This window comes from Labrus bergylta, chromosome 2 (assembly GCF_963930695.1).
Source record: "Labrus bergylta chromosome 2, fLabBer1.1, whole genome shotgun sequence".
In the NCBI taxonomy this organism is placed as follows: domain Eukaryota; kingdom Metazoa; phylum Chordata; class Actinopteri; order Labriformes; family Labridae; genus Labrus; species Labrus bergylta.
Genome location: NC_089196.1, coordinates 33,449,176 through 33,475,488, shown reverse-complemented (window position 1 = coordinate 33,475,488; position 26,313 = coordinate 33,449,176). Strand labels below are relative to the sequence as shown.

General features: G+C 41.2%; 2 protein-coding genes across 2 annotated transcripts in view; one reads left to right on the top strand and one right to left on the bottom strand.

Annotated features, from left to right (window-relative positions):
- LOC136181104 (NLR family CARD domain-containing protein 3-like) overlaps positions 1-26,313 on the top strand; it is a 724,139-nt gene that overhangs the window by 643,825 nt on the left and 54,001 nt on the right. The window lies entirely within an intron of this gene.
- LOC136181072 (NLR family CARD domain-containing protein 3-like) lies at positions 727-10,314 on the bottom strand (the record flags this gene model as incomplete). The annotated part of the gene is made up of 6 exons (XM_065961296.1): positions 727-2,221; positions 7,002-7,092; positions 7,129-7,336; positions 7,958-8,131; positions 8,227-8,400; positions 8,507-10,314. Coding segments are annotated over 6 exons (3,018 nt in total), but the record flags the coding sequence as incomplete, so codon positions are not given.

The window sequence follows — 26,313 nt, the reverse complement described above, 5'->3', positions numbered from 1 at the left end:
TTACCAAAGAACACAGCACACTTACCAAAGGTATCTCTGCTGTCTTCCTTTCATTGAATTCAGCCTGAAAGTGTCTCAGCCTCTCACCTCACTCCTGCTCTCACACACACCGCTGACACTCCTGTCTGTCAGTTAGAGCCACTCAGCAGGTTTACACACCTGGCTCACAAAGGTTACCTGATTTCCTGACCTGCTCAGTGCTGCTCTCCAGTGTTCAATACAAACTTTAAATAAAGGCTGACAACAGAGATAACCTGAGAAGTAATAATAAAGCTGATTAACCTTTAAACACAAAGTAAATAAAAGCATATTAATATTTTCATTTTCTGGTTGTCCTTAGATTTTAAAAAAATAAAGACTGATTTAAAAAAATCCCCCAGACACCAAACATTTGTTATATGGAAAATAACTTGTTTTTTGTGTGTTTTTTTCATTAAGAATATTATCATCATGTAATCAAAAATTGGCATTTAAAGGGTTAAATCCTGATAATTATTCAATATTTGATCGTTTTGATCAGGACTGAAGTTGATCAAAAGATTTAACCCAAAAAACAGAAAAAAATTAATCTGCACTATTTTTATAGCATTTTTTGGAAGTGAACATTTTTGTCCTTAATGACTCAAGAGGGTAGTACATTTTAAATCTGATGCTACACAAAAACTAATAATGCATCAAAGTCAATATTTTGGCTGATCTTTGACTTATCCAAGACTGTTTTTAAAAAAATCCCCCAGCCACCAAATATTTGTTATATGGAAAATAACTTTTTTTTTTCATAAATAACAACAGTGATCAAGTAATGAAATTTGCATCTAAAGGGTTAAAATCCTCAAAATGATTGAATGTTTGGTAGTTTTGAGCAGGGCTGAAGTTGTTTAAGAGATTTATGCAGAAAAAAGCAACAAAGAAAGTAATCTGTTTTATTTTTATCGCAGATTTTTAGAAGTGGACATTTTTGTCCTTAATGACTTAAGAGGGTAGTAAATTAAACTGATGCCTGAGGGTTTAAAGTGTGTCTTATACAGCAGATTTGATGGTAATAACAGCTTATTTCAAGGACCTTCATAGAAAGTGTTACCCAAGAAGAACTTAGACTGAGGTTCTGTCTGTGATTAAACAGATGTCATGAAACACTTTAACCAGAGCTGTCTCAGTGCTGCGGTTTGGTCCAAAACCTGACTGGAAGACATCCAAACAGTTGTTCAATATCAAGAAGATATTTAACTTCTGAAACACAGCTTTGTCTATCATTTGACCTAACAGAGGAAGATTTGATATAGGCCTGTAATTATTCATTATTGTCTAGATTGTTCTTTTCTAGTAGTGGCTTGATGACTGCTGTTTTCAGGGCCTGTGGGAAGACACCTGAGAGACAAGTTTACCATTTGTAACAGATCTGGAGCCATGACTCCTCCTCCTGCTGCCAATATCAAGACAGCAGGAGGAGGACTTTAATTGTTTAATTGTCACTTGTTTTTTATTGGTGAGATCAGAACAATACAGACATTAAAGAAGGGGGTCCATTGTTTTTCTGTAATGTAGAACATTTAACCCCCATTACCACCCCCACCCCCCATTATCACACCCCCCAACCATGAAACAGACCAGCTGGACAGAGTGAACAGAGTCAGCTGATCTTCAGTCAGCAGTGTTTCTCAGACTGACAGACCACACAGAGACACTGAAGAACCAAGAGTCCCGAACCCAAACCCAGGATAGAGAGGTTCAGTGAATGTGGTGTTGAAGGTGTGGAGGTGGATCAGTGTGTCAGAGGAGACTCTGTAGAAGGACAGAGAGCCAGCAGGACAGTCCACATACACTGCTACTCTGTGAGAGACAGAGGAGGAGGAGGAGGAGGAGGAGGAGGAGGAGGAGATCTCTGTTCTTATGTTATTGTGCCTGACATAGTAACCTCCATCAGAGCAGATCAGACTCCAGGACTGATCATTTAATCCAAACCAACATCCATTCATGTCTCCTCTCCTTCTGATTCCTCTGTAACTCACTGATACATCAACCTTTACTCTCCACTCGACCTCCCAGTAACAGCGACCAGTCAGACCAGTCCTATACAGCAGCTGAAGACACCAGTTATCAAATCTGTCTGGATGATCAGGATATGACTGATGCTCCTCCACATGTGTCACCTTCCTGTTGTTGTCAGACAGTTTGAGGTCTCTGCTCACTGTGTTTGTGTCCAGTTCCAGCTCACAGGCGTCTGATGGAGAGAACGAGACACAACACAGCTGCAGGTTATCATCTGTTCATTCATCAACAACTTTACTGACACTTACTGATAGGGGTGTAAAGGTACACGTAGTCGGACCGGACCGTTTCGGTACAGGACTGATCCGAGTACGTGCTGAACAAAAGTGATTTAATCTGTGTTCCCACACGGACCACAAAGCAGAAGCACACCTCAGGGTGGAGGAAGGCTGTGGCTGCTGGTATGGGACACAGCTTTTAGTTAATAACTTGTAAAAAAGTTCAAACATAAACCGTGCAGATTAGTAGTTCCTCGAGTCCTGTTGGTCTGGACAGTTGCATATAACCGGGATGGAGTTCTTTTTACAGACTTACTCTTAAGTTTTTTTTTCATTTTCAGCGATGATGAACTAGGAAAAAACAGACAGCCTTTTGCTAGTAATTCTAAACGGGCCAAAGCCATAAAAAATGCCATTGAAGTTCTTATATCGACAGAGGGAAATATTAATAGTTCTGAAACTACACTGTCCCAGATGTGATTAGGTTTATTATGTGCTCAAACAGCATTCAAAAAAGTGTTGCCTTCATAAACTAAAAGGTGGAAATGTAATTAAAAAGAAATATTTTTATATATAGGCTATATTAATGACTTCATTTCATTCTAAAATACTTTATTTCATTCATATCTTTTATTTATTGGAGACTCTTTTGGTTGAAGGAAGCAACATAAGTTTATTTTATGTTTTTTTTACAATGTTTAATTTAAAATGTTATTAAAAAGTAACCTGAGCAGGTGTACAAGTCTGAACTGTCGATGCTGCACTTAGTCCAATGTGTAAAAGGGAAATTATAAATGTTCCTAATAAAGAAAAAAAAGCGTTGCATCAGGTCCCTTTACTGTAGTGAAAATGTACCAAACCAAAGCTTCAAAACTGAGAACTGTACCGAACTGAAATGTTTGTGTACCGTTACACCCCTACTTACTGAGAGTCAATCAAACTTACAGTTCATATTCAGCACTGAATGATGTTTGACAGCACTGAAATGTAATAATCCACTTCTAATCAAGTTCAAATGGAGTTACCATGGCAGCCAGGAAGAATGGAGATCCAAATCAACAAACACATGCAGTGAATAAAGTCTGACTAATCAAAGTGCAGCACAAAGAATCTATGAACCATCTGCTGTCTCCAACTGTTCTGTCCTCAGAGGTCACATTCAGCACAAACAGGAGCCTCATTTCCACTTTCACTGTCACACACAATGTGATGGCAGCAGGAGTGTGCCACGTCCCTTTGTCCTGTCTAACTAGTTTTAAACAGTGTTTCTGAAGTCATGGAGACCATTTCTTTTCCATCAATCTAGGCTCTACAACATACATGTTTTTGTTTTAATGTAAATTTAACTGGACTGGATGAACAGATCGAAATCTGAAGAGACACATGACATCTCAGTCCTTGTGAGTTTTTCTCTGCTTGTCTAAGGTGTAGGCCACGCCGTCCCGACCTCACCTGGCCACCTGGCGGCCTGCAGCTGACTTGTGTATTGTTGTTGGATGTTCCTGCTGGCCTGTACTATGGTGATCGTGGACTTTGCTGTGTGCCTTACTGTCTGCACAGCCAGAAGACGAGGAGGAGAGCTAGCTTATGTCTCTAAAGATATTCTGTTTCTATTTCATCACTGAATTCACGTCTGGATGTTTTTGAGGAGAGAACTTGATGTTGGAGACTCTGCATATTTACATGTTTATGAAAATGAACGTCAAATCAAAAATGATTTCTGCTGTTTTTAAAGTTGATGAGCTCCACGAGCTCGACTACGAGCAGCCGGCCAGCAGCCAACATCAAAATGTGAAATGTCACAAAAACTGCATGTTGTAAAATATACATTTCTGTTGGATGTGATGAATGGTGATTTTCTATTCACTGGATTATCACTTTTATTTCAGTTTACATTTTTTATTTCATATTTAAACTCTCATGAGTTTCCATCACCCTCACTTTTATCATCACTTTGTGTTACTTCCAGCCCTCATCCTGTTGTAGTTTGAAAGGTTTAATCATAACAGAAACACAATCTGGACAGCAGCAGGCACAAACCAATAGTTATCTAACCTCTGAATTTAGCCAAGTCATAAGATCATGTTCTGATACACAAGACACACACACACACACACACACACACACACACACACACACAAACACACACACACACTCTTTCCTGTTAAGAGACCAGTTGTCTGTCCAGGAAACTTCTAGGAAATGGTCTTCATATAGCACACATGTTGTAATTGCTCAGTGTGTTGATTGCCCATAAAAGGATGATTGGGATGTTATAAAAGTTCCGGTTGAGCGAGGACGCTGGCGTGTATGTCGCCGCTTCGCGATCCGTGACAAAAATGGTGTTTCTTTTGTGCTATCTATGCTTCTCCCTCCTACTTATCCTCTACTAACAGTCTGCAAACAGATCGACTTTGCTGCTGCTTTCAGTTTGTGTAAACTGACAGCTACTCACCATCTATGACGATCAGCTGTTAGCGCTAGCCGCCGATCAGCTGTTAGCTTCTCGCACAGCTATCAGGATATCCTCACCAGTCTGTGATCACTGGACCCTCGCCTGCCTTACTTATTGGTGGACCGTCCTTCTTCGTCGGCCACGTCGGCTCCCTACCTGGCTTGGACCCGTCGCCCTGCGCCACCTGTTGGCTACCGCTGGCTGCTGCTTCCCCCGTACTCTGGCTCGGCTGCTGGCGGTGAAGAGGCCTGCCTGACAACCAGACTGCCGGCTGCTGCTCTCCTGCTCAGATTGTGTCCCGACGGGTCCCCCGTCTGCCACAAAATTGGTCCTTTCCTTATCCTGGTTTGGCTCCTGCGGTTTTCCTGACCCCGGCTGGCGTCCGGTAGCTTGCCGCTTTCAGCCTGCGGCTAGCAGCTGCTCTCCCTGCTGCGGACATGGTACTACTAACATACTCCGCTCTGCAACTCCAGAATCTCGCCTGCCACTTCTCTCCGGACAACCTTGCTTCCATTAAATCTTTCGGACTCCTGCGCCGTCCTCACTACGTGCATAGGGCTGCCCGATGCAAGTTTGTTTACACTGACCATGCTATCCCCACTGTAGTGTCTGACCGGCGCCATCATCACAACAAATCACACGTGCACAGCAGAAACCTGATACCTGTTGTTGTGTGTGTTGACAGAACCACTCCTCTCTCCCCCTCTGCTTCAGAATACACCACCGCCTCATTTATGCTGCAGAATGCTCGCTCCCTGAACAACAAAGCAAACCTATTTCACTAAATATCAAACTTTACTGACAGATCCACGTCATCACATATTGCATCAGCGCCGTCTCGCCTTCATTATCCCGGACGGACCTCAGAGGACCGGACTTATACACTAATGTAATCACTGATGTAGAGTTAAACATTAGACTAACACAAAGACCATAGAGCTTCCAGTTTTCATTCATATATTTCAATATCTTGCATTTATCATCAATTGTGATTTTTAGTTTTAATAAAGAGTGCACAGAGACATGGCGATGTCTTCACACATTTCACCTCCTCCATACTCAGCACATCTTCATCAGCTGCATGTATTTATTCTGTAAATAATTCAAGTGTGGACATTAAGTCGGGGCATCTCTGACACGATCATTAAGCCATATATTTGATCATAATTAGTCACAGTGCAGACGGAGATGCCCACGAAAATATGTGGCCAACAATTCAAAGTTTTTGTTGGTTGATCAAACCTTTGATTAATAATATGATAGAGTGAGGGAGAATGCTGACTGACGTGTCCTCTCTGCCACTATATGAAGAAATCAGTGTGGGTCCTGTAAACATGTAAACATTGCAGATATACTCGTGCGTAATGATGAACGGTGGATGTTTTGGCACATAGGACAGCGTGAATGCAGCAGCGACGTGGTGTCATTCTCTGAATTTTCTTCAGTTCGTGATCCTCCTGCTGCAGCAAACTACCGATATGTCCATTTTATCCTTCACTTCATTCACAAGTTCCTTTGTTTCTGGGTCAGAAAGTTTCGTTTCTTTGTCTAAACTTCAGTTTTCGTGATCCAACGCTGGAAACCTTTGATCTGCCCCCTCGTTTGGATGCATTTTCATTCACGAGCTGCTTTGCATTGACCGTTTATGGTTGAATGTGGGCGTGTAGAGGGTGGAACATGGGACTAATCTACGTGCGCACATTTCCAGGTGGATGGTGATTTATAAAGGGAACATTGCGTGCAGGTGTGCGTACGAACGGTTTTATAACTCTGAATCATTTTGTGCGCACGCCATTTCCGGGTTTTTGGCACACATACATTTTTAGTATGAATTTTACGCACTCTTTTATAAATGAGACCCCTGGTCATTTTGAAAAACCTCCTCAAACACCATCTGTTCACCAAAACATTCAGCCTCATCTAACACTCCCCTCAGCTGATCACCCACTCCCTTTCTCCTTCATTTGTTTGTCTAGTGTTTCTATCCTTTCTCTTCTCTGTTTGTGTTTTTCTATTCCTCTCTTGTTGACTCCCATTACACCCCCCCCCCCCCCCCCACACACACACACACACACACACACACACCTTGTAAAGCATCCTTGGGTTTCATGAAAGGCGCTATATAAATCTAAGTTATTGTTATTAACTTCTCAGAGAGAAATAAACAAATCCTCTATTCACAAGCCATAGTCTCTGTCTGATTGTTCAAGAGCATTTACTCTTCTACACTCCAACATGTGTTGCTGTGTTCTGATGAAGAGAAATGAAAACACACTCACACTTCCTCAGACCAGGCTTCAGTCTGTGCAGTCCACTATGGTCCAACCTGGAGGAAGAAACCAGATCAGAATCTATTTCATACATCTTCATTTAAATCCAGCATCAGACAAGAAGCAGAGTTCATCATTCAGAAACAGTGAGACAGCTTCTGTGTGTCTGTCTGTACCTCAGTGTCTCCAGTCTGCAGTGTGGATCCTCCAGTCCAGCAGACAGCAGCTTCTCTCCTCGTTCTCCTGGATGATTGTAGCTCAGGTCCAGATGTCTCAGGGGGGAGGAGCTTAGAGCTGAGGCCAGAGACGCACAACCTTCTCCTGTGATCAGACAACCTGACAGACTACACACACACACACACACACACACACACACACACACACACACACACACACACACACACACATACAAACACACACACACACACACACACATACCAACACACACACACACACACACACACACACACGCACACACACACACACACATGCTTAACATCCATTGGTCCATTCTTCTCTGTTTTACCAGTAACATCCCGTCATAACCATGCAGCTGAACAGAATAGACTTCATAATTTGATACTAATCAATATTTACTCTGGTGACAAATAGTGAAGGTAAGACAGAGCGTGAGATAAACACACAGACTGCTTTGACATCAGCAGTGATGTAGAAACAGTTCTGAACTGTTTCATCTGAAATAAAGATTCTTTAGTTCTTTATGTTCCAAACATTATCCATGGTTTGTTTGTTGGTGGGGAAAGAACTTCATATTTAACTTTCTTTATTCCAGTCCAGCTTCCTCAGACTAAAAGACTGAGAGCTATAGAACAAGCTCAGAGCTTTACAGCTTTAATGTGGAAACATACAGGAAAACTTTAAACCACCACCAAGGCCCATTTAATAAATGATTCATCAAGAAAACATGATCTTAGATGAATAATGTGGATCAGCAGCACACTAACCTGAGAGTGTCCAGACTACAGAGTGGACTCCTTAATCCAGTAGACAGCAGCTTCACTCCTGAATCATGCAGGTTGTTGTTGCTCAGGTCCAGCTCTCTCAGACTAGAGGACTGGGAGCTGAGGACTGAGGACAGAGCTTCACAGCTTCTCTCTGAGAGGTTACAGACACTCAGCCTGAAGAGGATATGTTTGGTAAGTTAATCAAAATATCAAATAAACTAAGTACATTTAAGCTTATTGGGTAAACTTTCACATGAATAAGTCCTTACCTGAGCGTTTCCAGTGAACAGTGTAGAGTCTTTAAACCACTACACAGCAGCTTCACTTCTGAATCCTGCAGGTTGTTGTTGCTCAGGTCCAGCTCTCTCAGACTACAGGACTGGGAGCTGAGGACTGAGGACAGAGCTTCACAGCTTCTCTCTGAGAGGTTACAGACACTCAGCCTGAAGAGGATTCAGAAGAACACAAATGAAAGCAATTACAAACTATAGTTGTTATTTCTGAATTAAGAGAACTACATTTGAACTGGATAGTTATGTGAGCACGTACAGAGCTTTGTTTGAAGCTTTGATCACAGGCAGCAGCCTCAGAAGAGCCTCCTCTGAAGCAGAGTATTTCTTCAGGTCAAACACGTCCAGATCTTTTTCTGATGACAGTAAGATGAAGACCAGAGCTGACCACTGACCAGGAGACAGTTCATCTGTAGAGAGACGTCCTGATCTCAGGGACTGTTGGATCTCCTCCACTAGAGAACGATCATTCAGTTCATTCAGACAGTGGAACAGATTGATGCTTTTCTCTGCAGACAGATCCTCACTGATCTTCTTCTTGATGTACTTGACTGTTTCCTGATTGGTCTTTGAGCCACTTCCTGTGTGTGTCAGCAGACCTCGTATGAGATTCTGATTGGTCTCTAGAGAAAGACCGAGGAGGAAGCGGAGGAACAAGTCCAGGTGTCCATTAGGACTCTGTAAGGCCTGGTCCACAGCACTCTGATATAAATGTTTTGGGTCAGGTTTTTCTCTGAATACTTTAGAACACCAGGATGTTGTTTGTTCTTTTGACATCAGATTGACTCCAGAGTTGATGAAGGTCAGATGGACATGAAGAGCAGCCAGAAACTCCTGAACACTCAGATGGATGAAGCAGAACACCTTGTCCTGGTACAGTCCTCTCTCCTCTTTAAAGATCTGTGTGAACACTCCTGAGTACACTGAGGCTGCTCTGATATCGATGTCACACTCTGTCAGGTCTGAGTCATAGAAGATCAGGTTTCCTTTCTGCAGCTGCTCAAAAGCCAGTTTTCCCAGAGACTCAATCATCTTCCTGCTCTCTGGACTCCAGTGTGGATCTGTCTCAGCTCCTCCATCATACTTGATGTTCTTCAGTTTGGACTGAACCACCAGGAAGTGGATGTACATCTCAGTCAGGGTCTTGGGCAGCTCTCCTCCCTCTCTGGTCTTCAGCACATCCTCCAGAACTGTAGCAGTGATCCAGCAGAAGACTGGGATGTGGCACATGATGTGGAGGCTTCTGGATGTCTTGATGTGGGAGATGATTCTGTCAGCTTGCTCCTCATCTCTGAACCTCTTCCTGAAGTACTCCTCCTTCTGTGGGTCAGTGAACCCTCTGACCTCTGTCACCATGTCAACACACTCAGGAGGGATCTGATTGGCTGCTGCAGGTCGTGTGGTTATCCAGAGGTGAGCAGAGGGAAGCAGTTTCCCCCTGATGAGGTTAGTCAGCAGCACATCCACTGAGGTGGACTCTGTGACATCAGTCAGGGTCTCGTTGTTTTTAAAGTCCAGAGGAAGTCGACACTCATCCAGACCGTCAAAGATGAACACAACCTGGAACTCTTCAAACCTGCAGATTCCTGCTTCTTTGGTTTCAGGAAAGAAGTGATGAACAAGTTCCAACAGGCTGAACTTTTTCTTCTTCAGCACATTCAGCTCTCTGAAAGTGAATGGAAATGTGAACTGTATGTCCTGGTTGTCTTTGTCTTCAGCCCAGTCCAGAGTGAACTTCTGTGTTAAGACTGTTTTCCCGATGCCAGCCACTCCCTTTGTCATCACTGTTCTGATTGGTTCATCTCTTCCAGGTGAGGCTTTAAAGATGTCTTCTTGTCTGATGGTTGTTTCTGGTCTGTCTGGTTTCCTGGATGCTGTTTCAATCTGTCTGACCTCGTGTTCATCATTGACCTCTCCACTCCCTCCCTCTGTGATGTAGAGCTCTGTGTAGATCTGGTTCAGAAGGGTTGGGTTTCCTGCTTTAGCAATCCCCTCAAACACACACTGGAACTTCTCCTTCAGATTAGATTTGAGTTTACGCCGGCACTCTGCAGCGACTGTTCCTGAATAAAGAAAGAACTGAAATCAATGAACAGATTCTGATATAGATCACATGACTATCTGAGTTTGGAACTTTAAACCTCTTTGTCCTTTTTCTAAAATACTAAATCTGTTAAAATGTTCTTACTGCTCTGCAGACAGTCAGCCAGCTCCTCCTGCTTCATTCTCCTCAGGAAGTGCAGAGTGATCTTCAAAAATGCCTCTTTACAGCTTCTCCCCTGCTCTTCATCCTCACTCTGACTCTCTAAGCATTCTGGGTAATCTGGACTCATACCCCTGTGGACTCTCTTCAGCTCGTTCTTCACAAAGGTGATGATGTTCTCCTCCAGCAGCTGGAACAGAAGGAGACACTGGATATTTAATATAAACTGGTAGAACTCAACATGTGATTCATCTGTCAGTCTGAAGGTCAGCTGGTCTAAACAGAACAATAACTTAGAATTAAATTATTGTAATGGTAGTATATTAATTAACAGTGTGTTGAACACACCATAAAGATGGAGTCTGTTGGATTCTGCTGGTCTGATTGATCTCTGTGAACGTTGGAGCTCTCCTGTTGAACTCTGTGACAGGACATATTACACAAGAAAACAACAGGATATATATAATGAAACTCTGAGCCAAGATATGAGTCTTTAAACAACAGAGACATAACATTAACTTGATTTTTAATTCTCACCTTCCATCAGCAGGACGTCCATCTTTAAAGTCAATAATGAGACTCATAGACCGGTCACTCTTCATGGACACACAGCTGGGTCCAGGAGAGTCTGGTCTCTGTTCCTGCATCCTGATACAAACAAACAACATTATTTGTTACTGTGAGCAGCAGATGATGATGATGATGATGATGATGATGATGATGAAGGTGGAGTGATGTGAGTGTTGAGCTGTGACATGGAGAAGAGTCATGGACAGTTAGAGATCCTCACCTCAGAGCTTCATGTTCCTCACACAGAGAGGTTTTAGAGGGAGGGACTCCTTCCTCTGTGTCCTCACACTGATCCATAGCAGAGCGCCCCCTGCTGGGAGAGCTGCACTCTGTCACTACAACAACACTGATGGAGTTCAGCTGCTGAAGTCACATCCAGTCAAAGATCTTCAGCTGTGAAGAAAACAAAGAGAAGAAGCTGCTGATTTACCTTCATCATCATCATCATCATCATCATCATCATCATCACCTCACTGTCAGTCTACAAACATCACATCTACCTGGTTCACCTTCATCATCATCATCATCATCATCACCTCACTGTCAGTCTACAAACATCACATCTACCTGATTCACCTTCATCATCATCATCATCATCATCATCATCACCTTACTGTCAGTCTACAAACATCACATCTACCTGGTTCACCTTCATCATCATCATCATCATCATCACCTCACTGTCAGTCTACAAACATCACATCTACCTGGTTCACCTTCATCATCATCATCATCATCACCTCACTGTCAGTCTACTAACATCACATCTACCTGGTTCACCTTCATCATCATCATCATCATCATCATCACCTCACTGTCAGTCTACTAACATCACATCTACCTGGTTCACCTTCATCATCATCATCATCATCACCTCACTGTCAGTCTACAAACATCACATCTACCTGGTTCACCTTCATCATCATCATCATCACCTCACTGTCAGTCTACAAACATCACATCTACCTGGTTCACCTTCATCATCATCATCATCATCATCACCTTACTGTCAGTCTACCAACATCACATCTACCTGGTTCACCTTCATCATCATCATCATCACCTCATTGTCAGTCTACAAACATCACATCTACCTGGTTCACCTTCATCATCATCATCATCACCTTTCTGTCAGTCTACAAACATCACATCTACCTGGTTCACCTTCATCATCATCATCATCATCACCTCACTGTCAGTCTACAAACATCACATCTACCTGGTTCATCTTCATCATCATCATCATCATCATCATCATCATCATCATCATCATCATCATCACCTCACTGTCAGTCTACAAACATCACAACTACCTGGTTCACCTTCATCATCATCATCATCACCTCACTGTCACTCTACAAACATCACATCTACCTGGTTCATCTTCATCATCATCATCATCATCATCATCACCTCACTGTCAGTCTACACACATCACATCTACCTGGTTCACCTTCACCTTCATCATCATCATCATCATCATCACCTCACTGTCAGTCTACACACATCACATCTACCTGGTTCATCTTCATCTTCATCATCATCATCATCACCTCACTGTCAGTCTACAAACATCACATCTACCTGGTTCACCTTCATCATCATCATCATCATCATCACCTCACTGTCAGTCTACAAACATCACATCTACCTGGTTCACCTTCATCATCATCATCATCACCTCACTGTCAGTCTACAAACATCACATCTACCTGGTTCACCTTCAAAAAGGGAAAGCAGCACCAGCAAAACCATGGTTATCTTATGGTCCAGCGTGATTGCTGGGCGTTCTTCTGTGTTGCTGCAAGACACATTTTTCTAGCAGTTTTTGGGTACGCATAAAAGTTTAAACATTTTCAACTTTTTTGATCAAGAAGCAGAGTCGCAGCGATCGTCAATGTCACTTAAAGTAGCCAATCAAATCAAGTAGGTTTGACTTCAGCTTTTTGTGACATTTTCCCCTCCTCCTCTTGGAGCAAACATATTTCATTTGGTGGCCCGTATGCACACACAGCCCTGCTCCACAGGCGCTCCCAGCTGTTCTTTCCTCAGCTGCGTTCAGGTGTTTTTTTGAGGCAAGTTGCATCTCTGTGTGATCGGGTCCTAAGGGGGCCCCATCTGACAGCACTCACTCTCATCGCTCTGCTAAGAGTCACATGATTTATTCCTGTGAAATGAATTATCCGTCTGAGAGTGAAAACAGAGGAGCAGTGGTGGAGCAGACAGTGAAGATGAAATGTAACAGTAAATGACCGAATGCTGCGAGTCTAGTCTTAACTATCGGGGAGAGATGTTCTTTATGTTGGAAATAATACTTCTGTGAACTTTGAAGATAAATGTTTATACAGAGCATTTTTTTGTAGGTGTCAGATTATTGATCACATATTGGTGATGAATGGTTGGATGACCCAACAGACTGAATAATCCCCATTGGTTAGATCAATCTGACACAGGAAGGAGACATTCAATAAGAGCTGATCATAGAGAATAACTACAGCAGACAGAGTTTGTCTTTATAAATCTATCTACTAGAATCACACACTGTGATTTCACTGCAGTAATTCTACTTATAGAGCTGCATAATAAGGTCTCTGGTCTTTGCTGATCTCTGCTGTGGGTGCAGCAGAGATCAGCTGTCCCCTTCTGCAGAGCTCCACGTCGAAAATTCATTCAACTGCAGGACTTGGACCTTTCGAGGCTTCTAGCACTTTCAATATTCCAGTAAAAATGTCTTTCCGATATCACCTTAGGCTCAAAATCCCGATCTGCCACTGAACGTCGCAGCGGTGTAAACTCTAGTAACCTCCGCTCTCTGCCATGGACGCCACTAGCGCACGTCAGTAATGCTGCCCCGATTAAACTGGCTCTGATAAATGCCAGATCAGCGCCAAATAAGACTTTTATTCTTAACGACTTTTTCACATCCCAGGGCCTAGATTTCCTTCTGGTGACTGAAACTTGGCTGAACTCCAGTGATGTAAGTCCACTTATTGAGCTTTCTCCAAATTAATGTTCTTTCTTTAACACGCCACGACCGTCCGGACGGGACTGAGTTTGCAGACCTCTTATCGCAAATTGTGCCATCATTTGAAAGAATTTTAATACTGGGTGATTTTAATATCCATGTATGTTGTCCATCAAAACCACTTGTCGGTGAATTTTTAAACCTGATTGAATCCTTTAATTTTGCACAGCATGTCTCAGGTCCCACTCATAAACATGGCCACACTTTGGACTTGGTCTTGTCTTGTGGTCTTCCTGTTAACAATTTGGAAATAATGGACCCTTGTCTTTCAGATCACAGTGCCATTTTTTTTTATGTGTCTCTCTCTGACCTGTCATCAAATGGTCTCCTCCCCATGCTTTACTCTCGTTACATTAACCCTTCCACTGCCAGTTTATTCTCAGCTGCTCAAGATACTCTGTCTATTGTATTATAGTATGCTCATATTATCCATCTGTATTATTGTATTATAGTATGTTCATATTATGTCCATATTCTTATATTATCTGTAAACTAGTATAACATGCTCACTGCATCTTAATCTGTATATTATTAGTATAGCATGCTCACTGCATCTTAATCTGTATATTATTAGTATAGCATGCTCACTGCATCTTAATCTGTATATTATAATCCTAAAAACACACTTATTTTGTAGCATTACTTATTTATAGCAGTTATTTATATTTATTGCATCCCATTAATCCAGCCATCCAGATTTACCTAATAATTCACTTTCTTGTCTACATTTGTAAATTTTGCAATTACTGTACATAGCACAGAATTACTGTACATAGCACAGACTCTTGCACTCAATTACTGTACATAGCACAGACTCTTGCACTTTCTGCTTATTTGCACTTCTGGTGAGATGCCAAACCTCATTTCATTACTCTATACTTGTATATGTGTAATGACAATAAAGTTGAATCTCATCTCTCATCTCGTCTGTTGAAAATATTCCTACTGAACTCTGCACTGAGGATCACATTCAATTATTTAATGCTACCTGCTCCTCAATTCTCAACCACATTGCTCCTCTCAAGATAAAAAAACAAAGCCTAAATCACCGTCTTGGATTATTGAATCCACTAGAGCCCTAAGGAGGAGCTGCAGACAAGCTGAACGCAAGTGGAAGCAGGATAAGCTTTAAATCTCACATGACATCCTTAAAGAGCGGCTGATCAGCTACCAAATTGCAGTCAAGGCAGCAAGAGCAAAACATTTCTCAGATATCATCCCAAAAGATCACCATAATCCTAAAGTCCTATTCAATATTATAAACTCTCTCACCTGCCCCCCTCCTGGATCCTCTCTAGACACTCCCCTTAGTAGAGCAGAAGACTTCCTAAAGTTCTTCACTAAAAAAGTTGCTGGCATTATAAAAAATATCTCAGCCCCTACCAGGCACATCTCAGCCTCCCCGCCCTTCAACTGCTCTGCCCAGTTAAACTGTTTTGAGCCTATCACCTTCACCTCACTCAAAGAGATGGTTTTTAAAATGAAATCTGCCACCTGCCCCAGTGACATAGTACCTACCAAGTTCTCCTCAAAGATTCCTTTGATATTACCGGCCCTTTTATCCTCTCCATTATAAACAGCTGTATGTCAACTGGTGCTGTTCCTCCCTCATTTAAACATGCTATAGTGCAGCCCTTACCACTTACCACAGACCCCATACCACTTTCCAACTACAGACCCATCTCAAAACTACCCTTCCTTTCTAAGGTGCTAGAAAAGGTTATTCTGGAGAAATTGCTACCCTACCTTCATCATAATAGTATTTTAGACAAATTTCAATCCGGTTTCAGAGCAGCCCATAGCACAGAATCTACACTTCTCAAAATCCACAACGATCTTCTGCTTACAATGGACTCTGGAAACTGTGCTTTCCTGATCTTACTGGACCTTACTGCAGCAGTCGATACTGTTGACCACACAATTTTAATGAATCGCCTGTAGCATTGGGTTGGTGTTGGGGGCACAGCCCTGACTTGGTTTACATCATACCTGAACAACAGAACCTTCTCTGTAAACTTAACTAACGCCACATCCTCCCAATCTGGTCTGAGCTGTGGGATACCACAGGGATCCATCCTAGGCCCTCTACTATTTTCACTATACATGCTTCCATTGGGTCAAATTATCCAGAAGCACAACCTCTCATACCACTTCTACGCAGATGACACTGAGCTTTATCTACCGGTCAAACCAAACAATCTCGCAGAACTCACCTCTCTTATACAATGCCTTGAAGACATAAAACACTGGATGGCCCATAACTTCCTACAATTAAATGAGTCAAAAACCGAAGCTGTTGTTTTTGGCCCCCACCCCCCGATATCATCAAACAGGTCGCCAACAGCTTAGGTCACTTATACAACCACATTAGGCCCCACGACAGGAACCTTGGCTTTATCTTCGACTCAGGCTTTACATTTGATCGGTAGGTAAATCCAGTGGTCAAATCCAGTTTCTTTCAGCTCTGTACAATTTCCAAGCTAAAACCTATCCTCTCATTCAGTGACTTACAGACAGTAACCCATGCGCTCATTTCATCCCGGCTTGACTACTGCAATTGCTGGTCCAAAATGCTTCAGCAAGGCTGCTGACTGGAACCAAGAAGAGGGAGCATATCAGTCCTGTCCTAGCGTTCCTTCATTGGCTCCCAATATGATTCAGAATCGATTTTAAGATTGTGTTATTTGTTTTTAAAGCCCTGAATGGCCTGGCCCCCCTTATATATTACCAACCTCCTCAGGCCGTACACCTCATCTAGGCGCCTGAGATCATCAGACATGGGCCTCCTGGCTGTTCCCCGCTCACGGCTCAAGCTAAAGGGAGATCGGGCCTTTTCAGTAAAAGCCTCTAAACTGTGGAACGGCCTCCCTCATTCCATCAGGTCTGCACCCTCTGTTGACTCTTTTAAGTCCTGTCTCAAGACATACTTTTATATTTTAGCATTTGAGTCCCCTGGTCCTGAATAGACCGTTTCTTTCAGGTTCCTTTGTTGCTTTCTTTATATATTCTTTCTTTATATATGTATATATGTATACATATATATATATTTCTCTCTTGTGGACATTGTGATCTCAAGTTGTTTTTTCTTTTGTCATGTATTGTACAGCACTTTGGTCAGCTGTAGCTGTTTTTAAATGTGCTCTATAATAAATATGACTTGACTTGACTTGACTTGCAGAGGAGTGTTTGTGTTGCTTGGCAACCGTCCAGTTTCAGAGAAGTTGTGGAACCAGTTGAGCTGATGGAGTGATTATTTTTAGTCCTAACTGATGAGGACAGACTCCACGCCCTCCCTCTGCTGTGTTAAACTGTACTGTTAGCATAGCCTGCATGCTAACTGAGAGTCAATGTGTTCCCTGCACTTCTACTATAGTCAGAGCAGCTAATGAACCTGGTGGCTAACTGATAGCTTACAGCTCTTTTGACACTTAAATCAAACAGAGAGTCTTAAAAACAGTGAAAAGTGTCTCTTACCTTCAACACAGAGAACAGATCTGCGTCAGAACGAGACAGAGTCAGAGTCCTACTGAGACCAGGAAATACCACAGCTGGTTCATCAACATACCAACAGGTGATCAAAGGACACACCCTCCATTTCTCCCTGAAGGAAGTTTGAGTTCATTATTTTAAGATTCATGAGAAGAAATAAAAGTGTGTGTGATCAGAAGCAGCAGAGATCGTCTTCATGGTGAAACCTCAGCTGTCAATCAAGAGAAGAACTTTCAGACTGTCATTAAAAAAAGACAAAAACTTGAGTTATTTTTGACCATCATCCTTTTGAAATGATCTTCAGTGATCGATAAACTTCTTTGTTTTACATGTTTTATTTAATTGTCTAAAAACTGTCGACAGTTTCACAGTGAATGATCATTTACATCGTTAGTCAATCAATGGGACGCTCTTTGAAATGAATGAAAATCTAAATGGACCTGGTTCATCTGAATCTACAAAGTAACTATCAAAGCAGATTTTAAGTGTCAGTCACAGCCAAACGAAATCTGTCCGTGTTCACACCTGACGCAGGTATGACTGCACTAAAAAAGGGACTACTACAGGTGATGTACAGTACCTGTGTGTCACTGCTGAAGCTCCCCCTGCTGACAAACTACAATAACTAACTTCCTGTTTCCAACACCTGCATACTAGGGATGTAAAGATTAATCGTGAGGCAGTTAAAAATTGATTCAGGTGTCAAGGTTCACTTTGATACTCTGAAAAACTGAATCGCAGTACTTTTTTTAAACAGCAGAGGGCGCCATCTATTTATGCTTCTCTTGTTTGACTTCCTACATCACTCACGTGAGCCTCAGCACCTGAAGAGCAGAGGAGGTTGGTTGTAACCTGGTTGTAACAAGCAGTCTTTATCATGGCAGTTGCGGTGCAAGATGTTGAAATTCACAGCTTCAGTCCACCTTAGTTTGCATATTTCCTTGGATTTATTCAAATAAATCCCTTAAATTCTTTTGAAACCACATCTCTGCCTCATCAGTGTTCGAATCTGTGTGTCTTAATTATTTACATTTGGAGTTTTAAGTTCTGTATTTCCTGAGGTGCAAGCCCCCAGGTGGCGTTGTCGGTTATTATTTGACATAAGATATTACCATTCACCAACCCTTGCCACACTTACATTGGAAGGAGTCATTAAACAAAACTGCAACTCCTCCTCCTCTCTTACGCACTCTGGCCTCGCTTACAAAACTGAAGTTGGGAGGGGTTGACTCGATAAGAACAGCTGCACTGTTATTTTTGTCTAACTAAGTTTCAGTTAAAAACATAAAATCAAACTTGTGCTCAATAATAAAATCATTGATTAAAAATGATTTCCCTGCCAGTGATCTAATGTTTAGTAGAGCCAGCTTCAGGGTCCTAGAAGCTTCGGCTGCTAACGTTTTTGGGACAGGTTGTGGCTCAAAAGGAATGTATGCTAAGTTTGACAAGTTTGCAAAATCACATAACTGCCTTTTATTTCTTGGCAGAGTCCCCTTTATTCTTCTATTACCTATCATCACAGAGATTTTGGAACCTACTGACGTGCAGGGCCCCGGCTTATCCTGGAAAGAGTCATGACTGCTGATATCCTTGCAGCCTGGACCCAAAACACATCAGTTTGACCTCTGAATGTTCTGCATTTCATCCTTATCAAGCTGAGGAGACAAAACACACGCATGACTGAATGGGCATTACATGCAGTTGTAAGCCAGTTATTCAGTGCCAACAACCTGCTGAATCTCTCCTCTGCTCTTCTGACTGGTGGTATGGGGCCACTGATAAACACATCCACATCCAAGGGGCTGACCATCCTCAGCAGACCAGTGAAGTCCTGTTTCAAGACTTCAGATTGTTGTTTTGTGACATCATTTGACCCAATGTGCAGTATGGCATTCTTCACAGTCGGGTGTTCAGCCACAATATGCAGGATCCTTTCTGTTAAGTCAGAGACCATATCTCTGGGAAAACACAGTACTTCTTTGTTTTTACCGCACATCCTTTGTACATCTTTAACAGCAAAGTCACCCACAATCAGAGTTTCAAGCCCAGATTTTTCAAGACAGATTTTGCTGATTTATTTTCAGGAAGTAATATTCCACCAATTTTTGAAGATGCTTTTCTTGAAGATGCATGTAAACTAAAGGACGATTTAGAGAGAAACATGGGCGGAGAAAACTATTCACCAAATTTATTTTTGAAATATGATATTACCTTGGAAGAAGTGAAAACTGCTATAAATAAGTCTAAGCTGAAAAAAGCAGTAGGTGTGGAAGAGATCCCAAATGAAGTATTAAAATCACCACCTCTTTTAAACATGCTTTTCTGTTTGTTTAGGTTTTGTTTTAAACACAGTATTGTTCCTTCCGTGTGGTATAAATTTAAAATCAAACCTATCCCAAAGTCATCTAAGAAGGACAAGAATTGCAGAAAATAAATCTACTTTTGTATGTTTTGTGGATTTCCAGAAGCCTTTTGATTGGGTAAATAGAGAGCTGCTAGCCTTAAAACTTTTAAAAGCAGGTGTGGATGGTAAATTCTATCAAGCTCTAAAATCACTGTATAGCTGCTCTGTTGCATGTGTTCAGGTAAATGATTTTCAAACTGACTGGTTTAAAACCCCATTTGGTGTTAAACAGGGTGATGTCCTGTCCCCTAGTTTGTTTTCTCTATATATAAATGACCTGGGGTCTCATTTATAACCGTTGCGTACGCACAAAATGGGGTCTGAAACTGGCGTACGCCTTTTCCCACGCAAAGTTTGTGATCTATAAAAAGAAACCTGACGGTAAAATGTGCGCACCGGTAAGCAAACTCTGACCCAGACGTACGTTCATTTGGAGGCATGGGAAATTGGCGACACAGACGGTGAAGTGGTGAATTGAAGCCTGCAGAATGTATATTGATGTCTCTTCCACATTTTATTTCACTAAATATCAAACTTTACTGACAGATCCACGTCATCATAATCATTCAAACCGATGATTTTATTGAGGCTATAATCGTGCATGTAGTGAGCCTGTCATGATTTGGTTTCTTATTTTCAGAGTTTAGGTTTTCTTGTTGTTTTTAGTTCTCATTCTTGTCTGATGGTGTTGTTTCCCTTGTGTGTTTTGTAGGTTAGTGTTTCATGTGTTATTTTTGTAACTTCATATCCTGGTGTTTCTTTATGTTCTGGTGTGTTTTGTTTCATTCTTGAGTTCTGTGTGTCTTCAGTGTTTCATGTATTTTATTTTGTAGTTGTCCTCAGTGTTGTGTCCATTCCTTCCTGTGTGTTTCCCTCCAGTGTGATTGCCCTGATTGTCTTCACCTGTGTCATTAGTCTCACCTGTGTTTGATTACCCCTGTGTCTATTTAGTCTCTGTGTTTCTGCCCCTCTGTGTCAGTTCATTGTATGTTGTTGGAATGTCAGTTTTGCTTGTGCTCCTCTGTGGCTCCCTGTTTTTGATCCCTGTGTTTTTTGTTGAATTTTTGAAGTTAAGTTTTGTTGCCTTTGGCCTTTTTGTTTAATTAAATATTTTTGGTTTCTGCACTTGGGTCCACCTGCCTTGTTTTCCAACCGTTTGTAACAGAGCTGTTTCCAATAAGTAACTTTCATTATGACAGTATATAAACATAAAATAAAAATTGAAGTCCACCACATACATATTGCATCAGCGCCGTCTCGCCTTCATTATCCCGGACGGACCTCAGAGGACCGGACTTATACACTAATGTAATCACTGATTACAGTTAAAAATTAGACTAACACAAAAACCATAGAGCCTCCAGTTTTCATTAATATATTTCAATATCGTGCATTTATCATCAATTGTGATTTTTAGTTTTAATAAAGATGAATGCGTCAAGACGCACAGAGCGGACAGAGACACGGCGGTGGCTTCACACGTTTCGCCTTCTCGTCACTCTTCTTAAGCTGCACATATTTATTCTGTAAATAATTCAAGTGTGGACATGAAGTCGGGGCATCTCTGACACGATCATTAGGCCTTTATATCCTCATAATTAGTCAAAGAGCAGACAGAGTTTCCCATGAAAAAAAGGGGCCAACAATCAAATGTTTTTTTTTCGTTGATCAAACCTTTGATCAATAATATGATAGAGTGAGGGAGAATGCTGACTGACGTGTCCTCTCTGCCACTATATGAAGAAATCAGTGTGGGTCCTGTAAACATGTAAACATTGCAGATATACTCGTGCGTAATGATGAACGGTGGATGTTTTGGCACATAGGACAGCGTGAATGCAGCAGCGACGTGGTGTCATTCTCTGATTTTCGTTAAGTTTGTGATCCTCCTGCTGCAGCAAACTACCGATATGTCCATTTTATCCTTCACTTCATTCACAAGTTCCTTTGTTTCTGGGTCAGAAAGTTTCGTTTCTTCGTCTAAACTTAATTTTTCGCGATCCAGCGCTGGAAACCTTTGATCTGCCCCCTCGTTTGTATGTATTTTCATTCACGAGCTGCTTTACATTGACCGTTTATGGTTGAATGTTGAATGTTGAATGTTTAAGGGCGGAACATGGGACTAATCTACGTGCGCACATTTCCAGGTGGATGGTGATTTATAAAGGGAACATTGCGTGCAGGTGTGCGTACGAACGGTTTTATAACTCTGAATCATTTTGTGCGCACGCCATTTCTGGGTTTTTGGCACACGTACATTTTTAGTATGAATTTTACGCACTCTTTTATAAATGAGACCCCTGGCTCTTGAAATCAAGAATGCTAATTTAGGTATACATTTGAATTATTTAACTGTGGATACTTTGTTGTACGCGACGATATTGCTCTGCTGGCTGAATCGGAGGATGATTTACAAAATATGTTAAATTTAGTTAAGACCTGGTGTTGCAGTTGGAGGCTGTCAATAAATCAGAGTAAAACACAGATATTTCATTTTAGAAAAAGGGTCTCCCAAGAAGTGAAAAAAGCTTTACTTTTTGTGATATGCCATTACAAAATGTATCTGTGTATAAATATTTGGGATTTTGATGAATATATGAATTATGAAAATGGAATTGAACTCCTTGCTAGTTCAGCTAGCAGAGCTTTGGGGGTTGCTGTTAACAAATTAAAAATATGTAAAGACCTTGGTTATTCTACTTACTCTCAACTGTATGATGCATGTGTTTCTCCCATTTTGAATTATGCTGCTGGGGGATGGGGATTTAAAGAGAAGAATTTTAGATGCAGTACAAAACAGAGCTATTCGTTGTTTTCTGGGCATTCAGAGATTTGTTCCCTCTTTGGCTGCTCAGAGTGACATGGGTTGGATTCCTGGTATAATAAAGAGGAAATGTGACATGATTAGACTGTGGAATCGTTTTATTATTATGTCTGATGACAGGATCAACAAAGTTTTTCTCTGGAGTAAAGTTCTGAACTCTCCATGGGCTGCAGAGCTCCATGTTGTCTCTGAAGAAGCGGATTTACAGTTTATCTATAGAAATAATTTATCATGCAGCGTAAATAAGATTAGAAAAAAGTTACTTGTTGTATTCAATGAAAAATAGTTAAATTAAATATTGTTAAAACCTAAATTACGAACAAATGTCCAAATAAAGCATAATTATGATACCGAATTATATGTTAAAGCAAACTTACTAAGAAATCAAAGATCTTTGGTTGCTCAATTAAGGACAGAAATCCTTCCCTTGACACTTGAAGTTGGCAGATTTAAAAATATCCCAGAGGAACAGAGAATTTGTGAACTTTGTGATTTAGGAGAAGTGGAGAGTGAATCTCATTTTCTTTTGTATTGTCCCTTTTATGAGGAACTGAGAGTACCTCTTTTTGATGAAATGTTTGCTCGAGACCATCAAGTGTTTTGGAGTAATGACGATGTCAGGATGGAATGTTTGTTGACTTTCGATGTTTATAACTTGGACTCTTTTGTCACTGAAGCCTGGAGGAAACGCCAGGATGGTTTATATTGTTAGTATTGTTTGGGATCTATTTTTGGTTTTTGGTCTGTTTGTGTGTTTACATTGGTGTCTTGTAAGCCCTTGTGGGCTGGGCATGCTAATGCATGCATGACACAATAATAAAAGTCAATTCATATACACCCTGAGTTTGTCTTTACTACACACACTTGGTTTTTCTATCAGAAAAGTGTAACTGTCTGGCGGCCTTTCCCCCTTTGGCAGTCCTGTCAAATCATCCATCCACTGAGCGAGAGCGTACAGGTCGACGGTCTCCTCCCGTTCATCGTTGTTAACTTATTCCAGTAATACCCTCGATCCCGGAGTGAAAGTGACTTCATTTGTTCAAAGAGGCTCTGAGCATCTCTCTCCAATGTTTTGAATTTGGACTACAGTACCCATTTTAAACACTAGGGGCCAGATTTACTAAAGTTTCCGTGTCTTAAAACGTATGCAAACTTGATACCACCAGCAAAAAAAGTGCTATCTGATCTACTAACGGCACGCAGTGAGGATTGCGTCTTTCAAATGAGCAAAACAACACGCATTGTCCTTTTAGTACGTTTGCCTTAATGAATATGCAATATGGGGTGTTTCAGCCCTAATGTGCAAAATACTGGGAGGAGAAAATGCAAACAAGTTAAGTTAGTACACGCATTGCGATTTACCAAGCCTGACAAAAATTGCGGTGATTGTGACAGTGTCTGTATTTAACACCTTTGAAAAGAACGTGCTAATCCAGGAGACCAGCGTTACGCTCAACAGGCTGCTGTTATTGTAGTTGGGAGGAGACATAGGCACAACAAAAGAAGGCATAAAGATCACGTTTTTCCCCACAAGTGTTTACATGTTTCAAATGACAGAAAAATAAATGGCATGCATTTATTTTTTTAATTTGATTAAATATTCTAATCGTTACGGAAGAGAAACACCATGATTAAACTACAGGCTATTGTTGCCATTCGTAATTTTACATGGTGAGCTGTGGCAGATGGGCAGCTCCTTCAGCCAACGCCTCCTCCCCCCAGGTGCAAAACAGAGCGCTTCAGGCGCTCCTTTGTGCCCACTGCCATAAGACTGTATAACAGCAGCCTATGACAACAATAACAGTACGTCCTTGACACAAAACTTCACCCCCATAAAACACTACCCACATGACCTGCTTCATTATTATTATTATTATTATTGTTATTTAGCATCAATATATAATATATATATACATATATACTGTACATTCTTTATATTTTTATTATATTATACTAGTCTATATTATATAACATTTCATTATATTACACTATATTGTTCATATTGCACTATATTATATTATACTACATTATATTATATAACTGCACTCTGCATTACTGTGGTACAACACTGCCTCTCTTCTCTGCTGTTTACATTACTTGCTGCTATTTATCATACCAAGTCACTTTAATCATCACTCGTCACTTTATCTTGTCATTCTCTGCAAATACTGTCTCAATTCTCAATTCCCCCAGTTAACTTCATCATTCATTTTATACTGTGTATACCCCCTGTTTTTATTTTTATTTTTATTTATCTTGTCTATTCTGTTTAATGTGTATTTTGAGCTTTCTTCTTCTGGGGATCAATAAAGTATTATCCTATCCTATCCTATCCTGAATAAACGTCTTTACTTTTCTGTATGTGAAACGTTGGATGTCAGAACGTTACATGTGTGGACTCTTTCACTTCCATGAAATCTCTAAAAACTCTTCCAGCTTTGATGACTGATCATCTCTGAATCGCTCTCTTCAGATCTTTTTCATTTCTGTTTATGCTCGCTGTGAAACACTTTGGTACAAAGCTTTTTTGTTTTTGACCTTTGACCTTCTAGTGTGTAACTGACTGTAAATGTCAGTGAGCTCCTCCCCTGTTACTCTTCTTTCTTTTCACCGAGCAGAATAAGAGAACCTGTTTCTGGTTTCACATGTTAGAAATAAAGATGTAGAAATACTCCATACTGGTGTTTGGTCACTGACAGCGTCCAGAGAAGCTTCACTCTGACAGTTCAACATGAGGAGCAACAAAAAGAACAAAAATACTCAACTGTGCAATCAAACTGTTGTTTTTATTTATTGATTTTTTTTTTGCATTGTGCAAACAAGAGCTTTCTCCCTGAGGACGGATTCTCTCTCAGCTGCAGGAGGAAGTGTTAGAGGAGGTGACTGCAGCTTCAACTCTCTCTGATTCTTCTTGTCTCCTCCTGCAGGACGTCTGCTTGTCTCTGGCGATGACCTTGATCATCACCATGGTAACATCTGCAATTTGATTAAGACTTTTCAGGACTTTTCAACTGGAGCAGAGTTCTTACTGTGTTTACCAGGAAGGACTGCAGCTTCACACACTTACAGGAATTATCAGCTGGCTTAAAATACAGCAGATTGATTTTTTTTTATTGATTTTTTTTAGCTATGGATGTGATCTCTGAGGCTGTGAGAGCAACTTGTTACTTTTTCTCAGAAAAGATTTCAACATTCAGACAGTGAGGAGGGAGACAACAACAGGGAAGCAGCTTCAACAACTAGTTTAAGTTTTGTGAGATCATTTTAGGTCTAAATCGATTTACAGGTGGAGGAGATGAAACTGTTCAGGCAGTACTGGGATCAGGAAACTTTCAGGGATGTGAGGAGCAAGAGGCAGGACTTTTCATACGATGTTCACAGCAGAAGATCAGCGTCAAACTGTCACATCACGCCATGGCCCGTTTTTTATAGGCTTTGGAGCAGACGAGGCGCAGGTGAAGCAGAGACTTTGTTTTGGTGCGTTTGCTTGTTCAAACTTTGTTTCTTGCTTGAAACATAACCTGAGAGTATTTCTGTCAGCAGATGAGAAA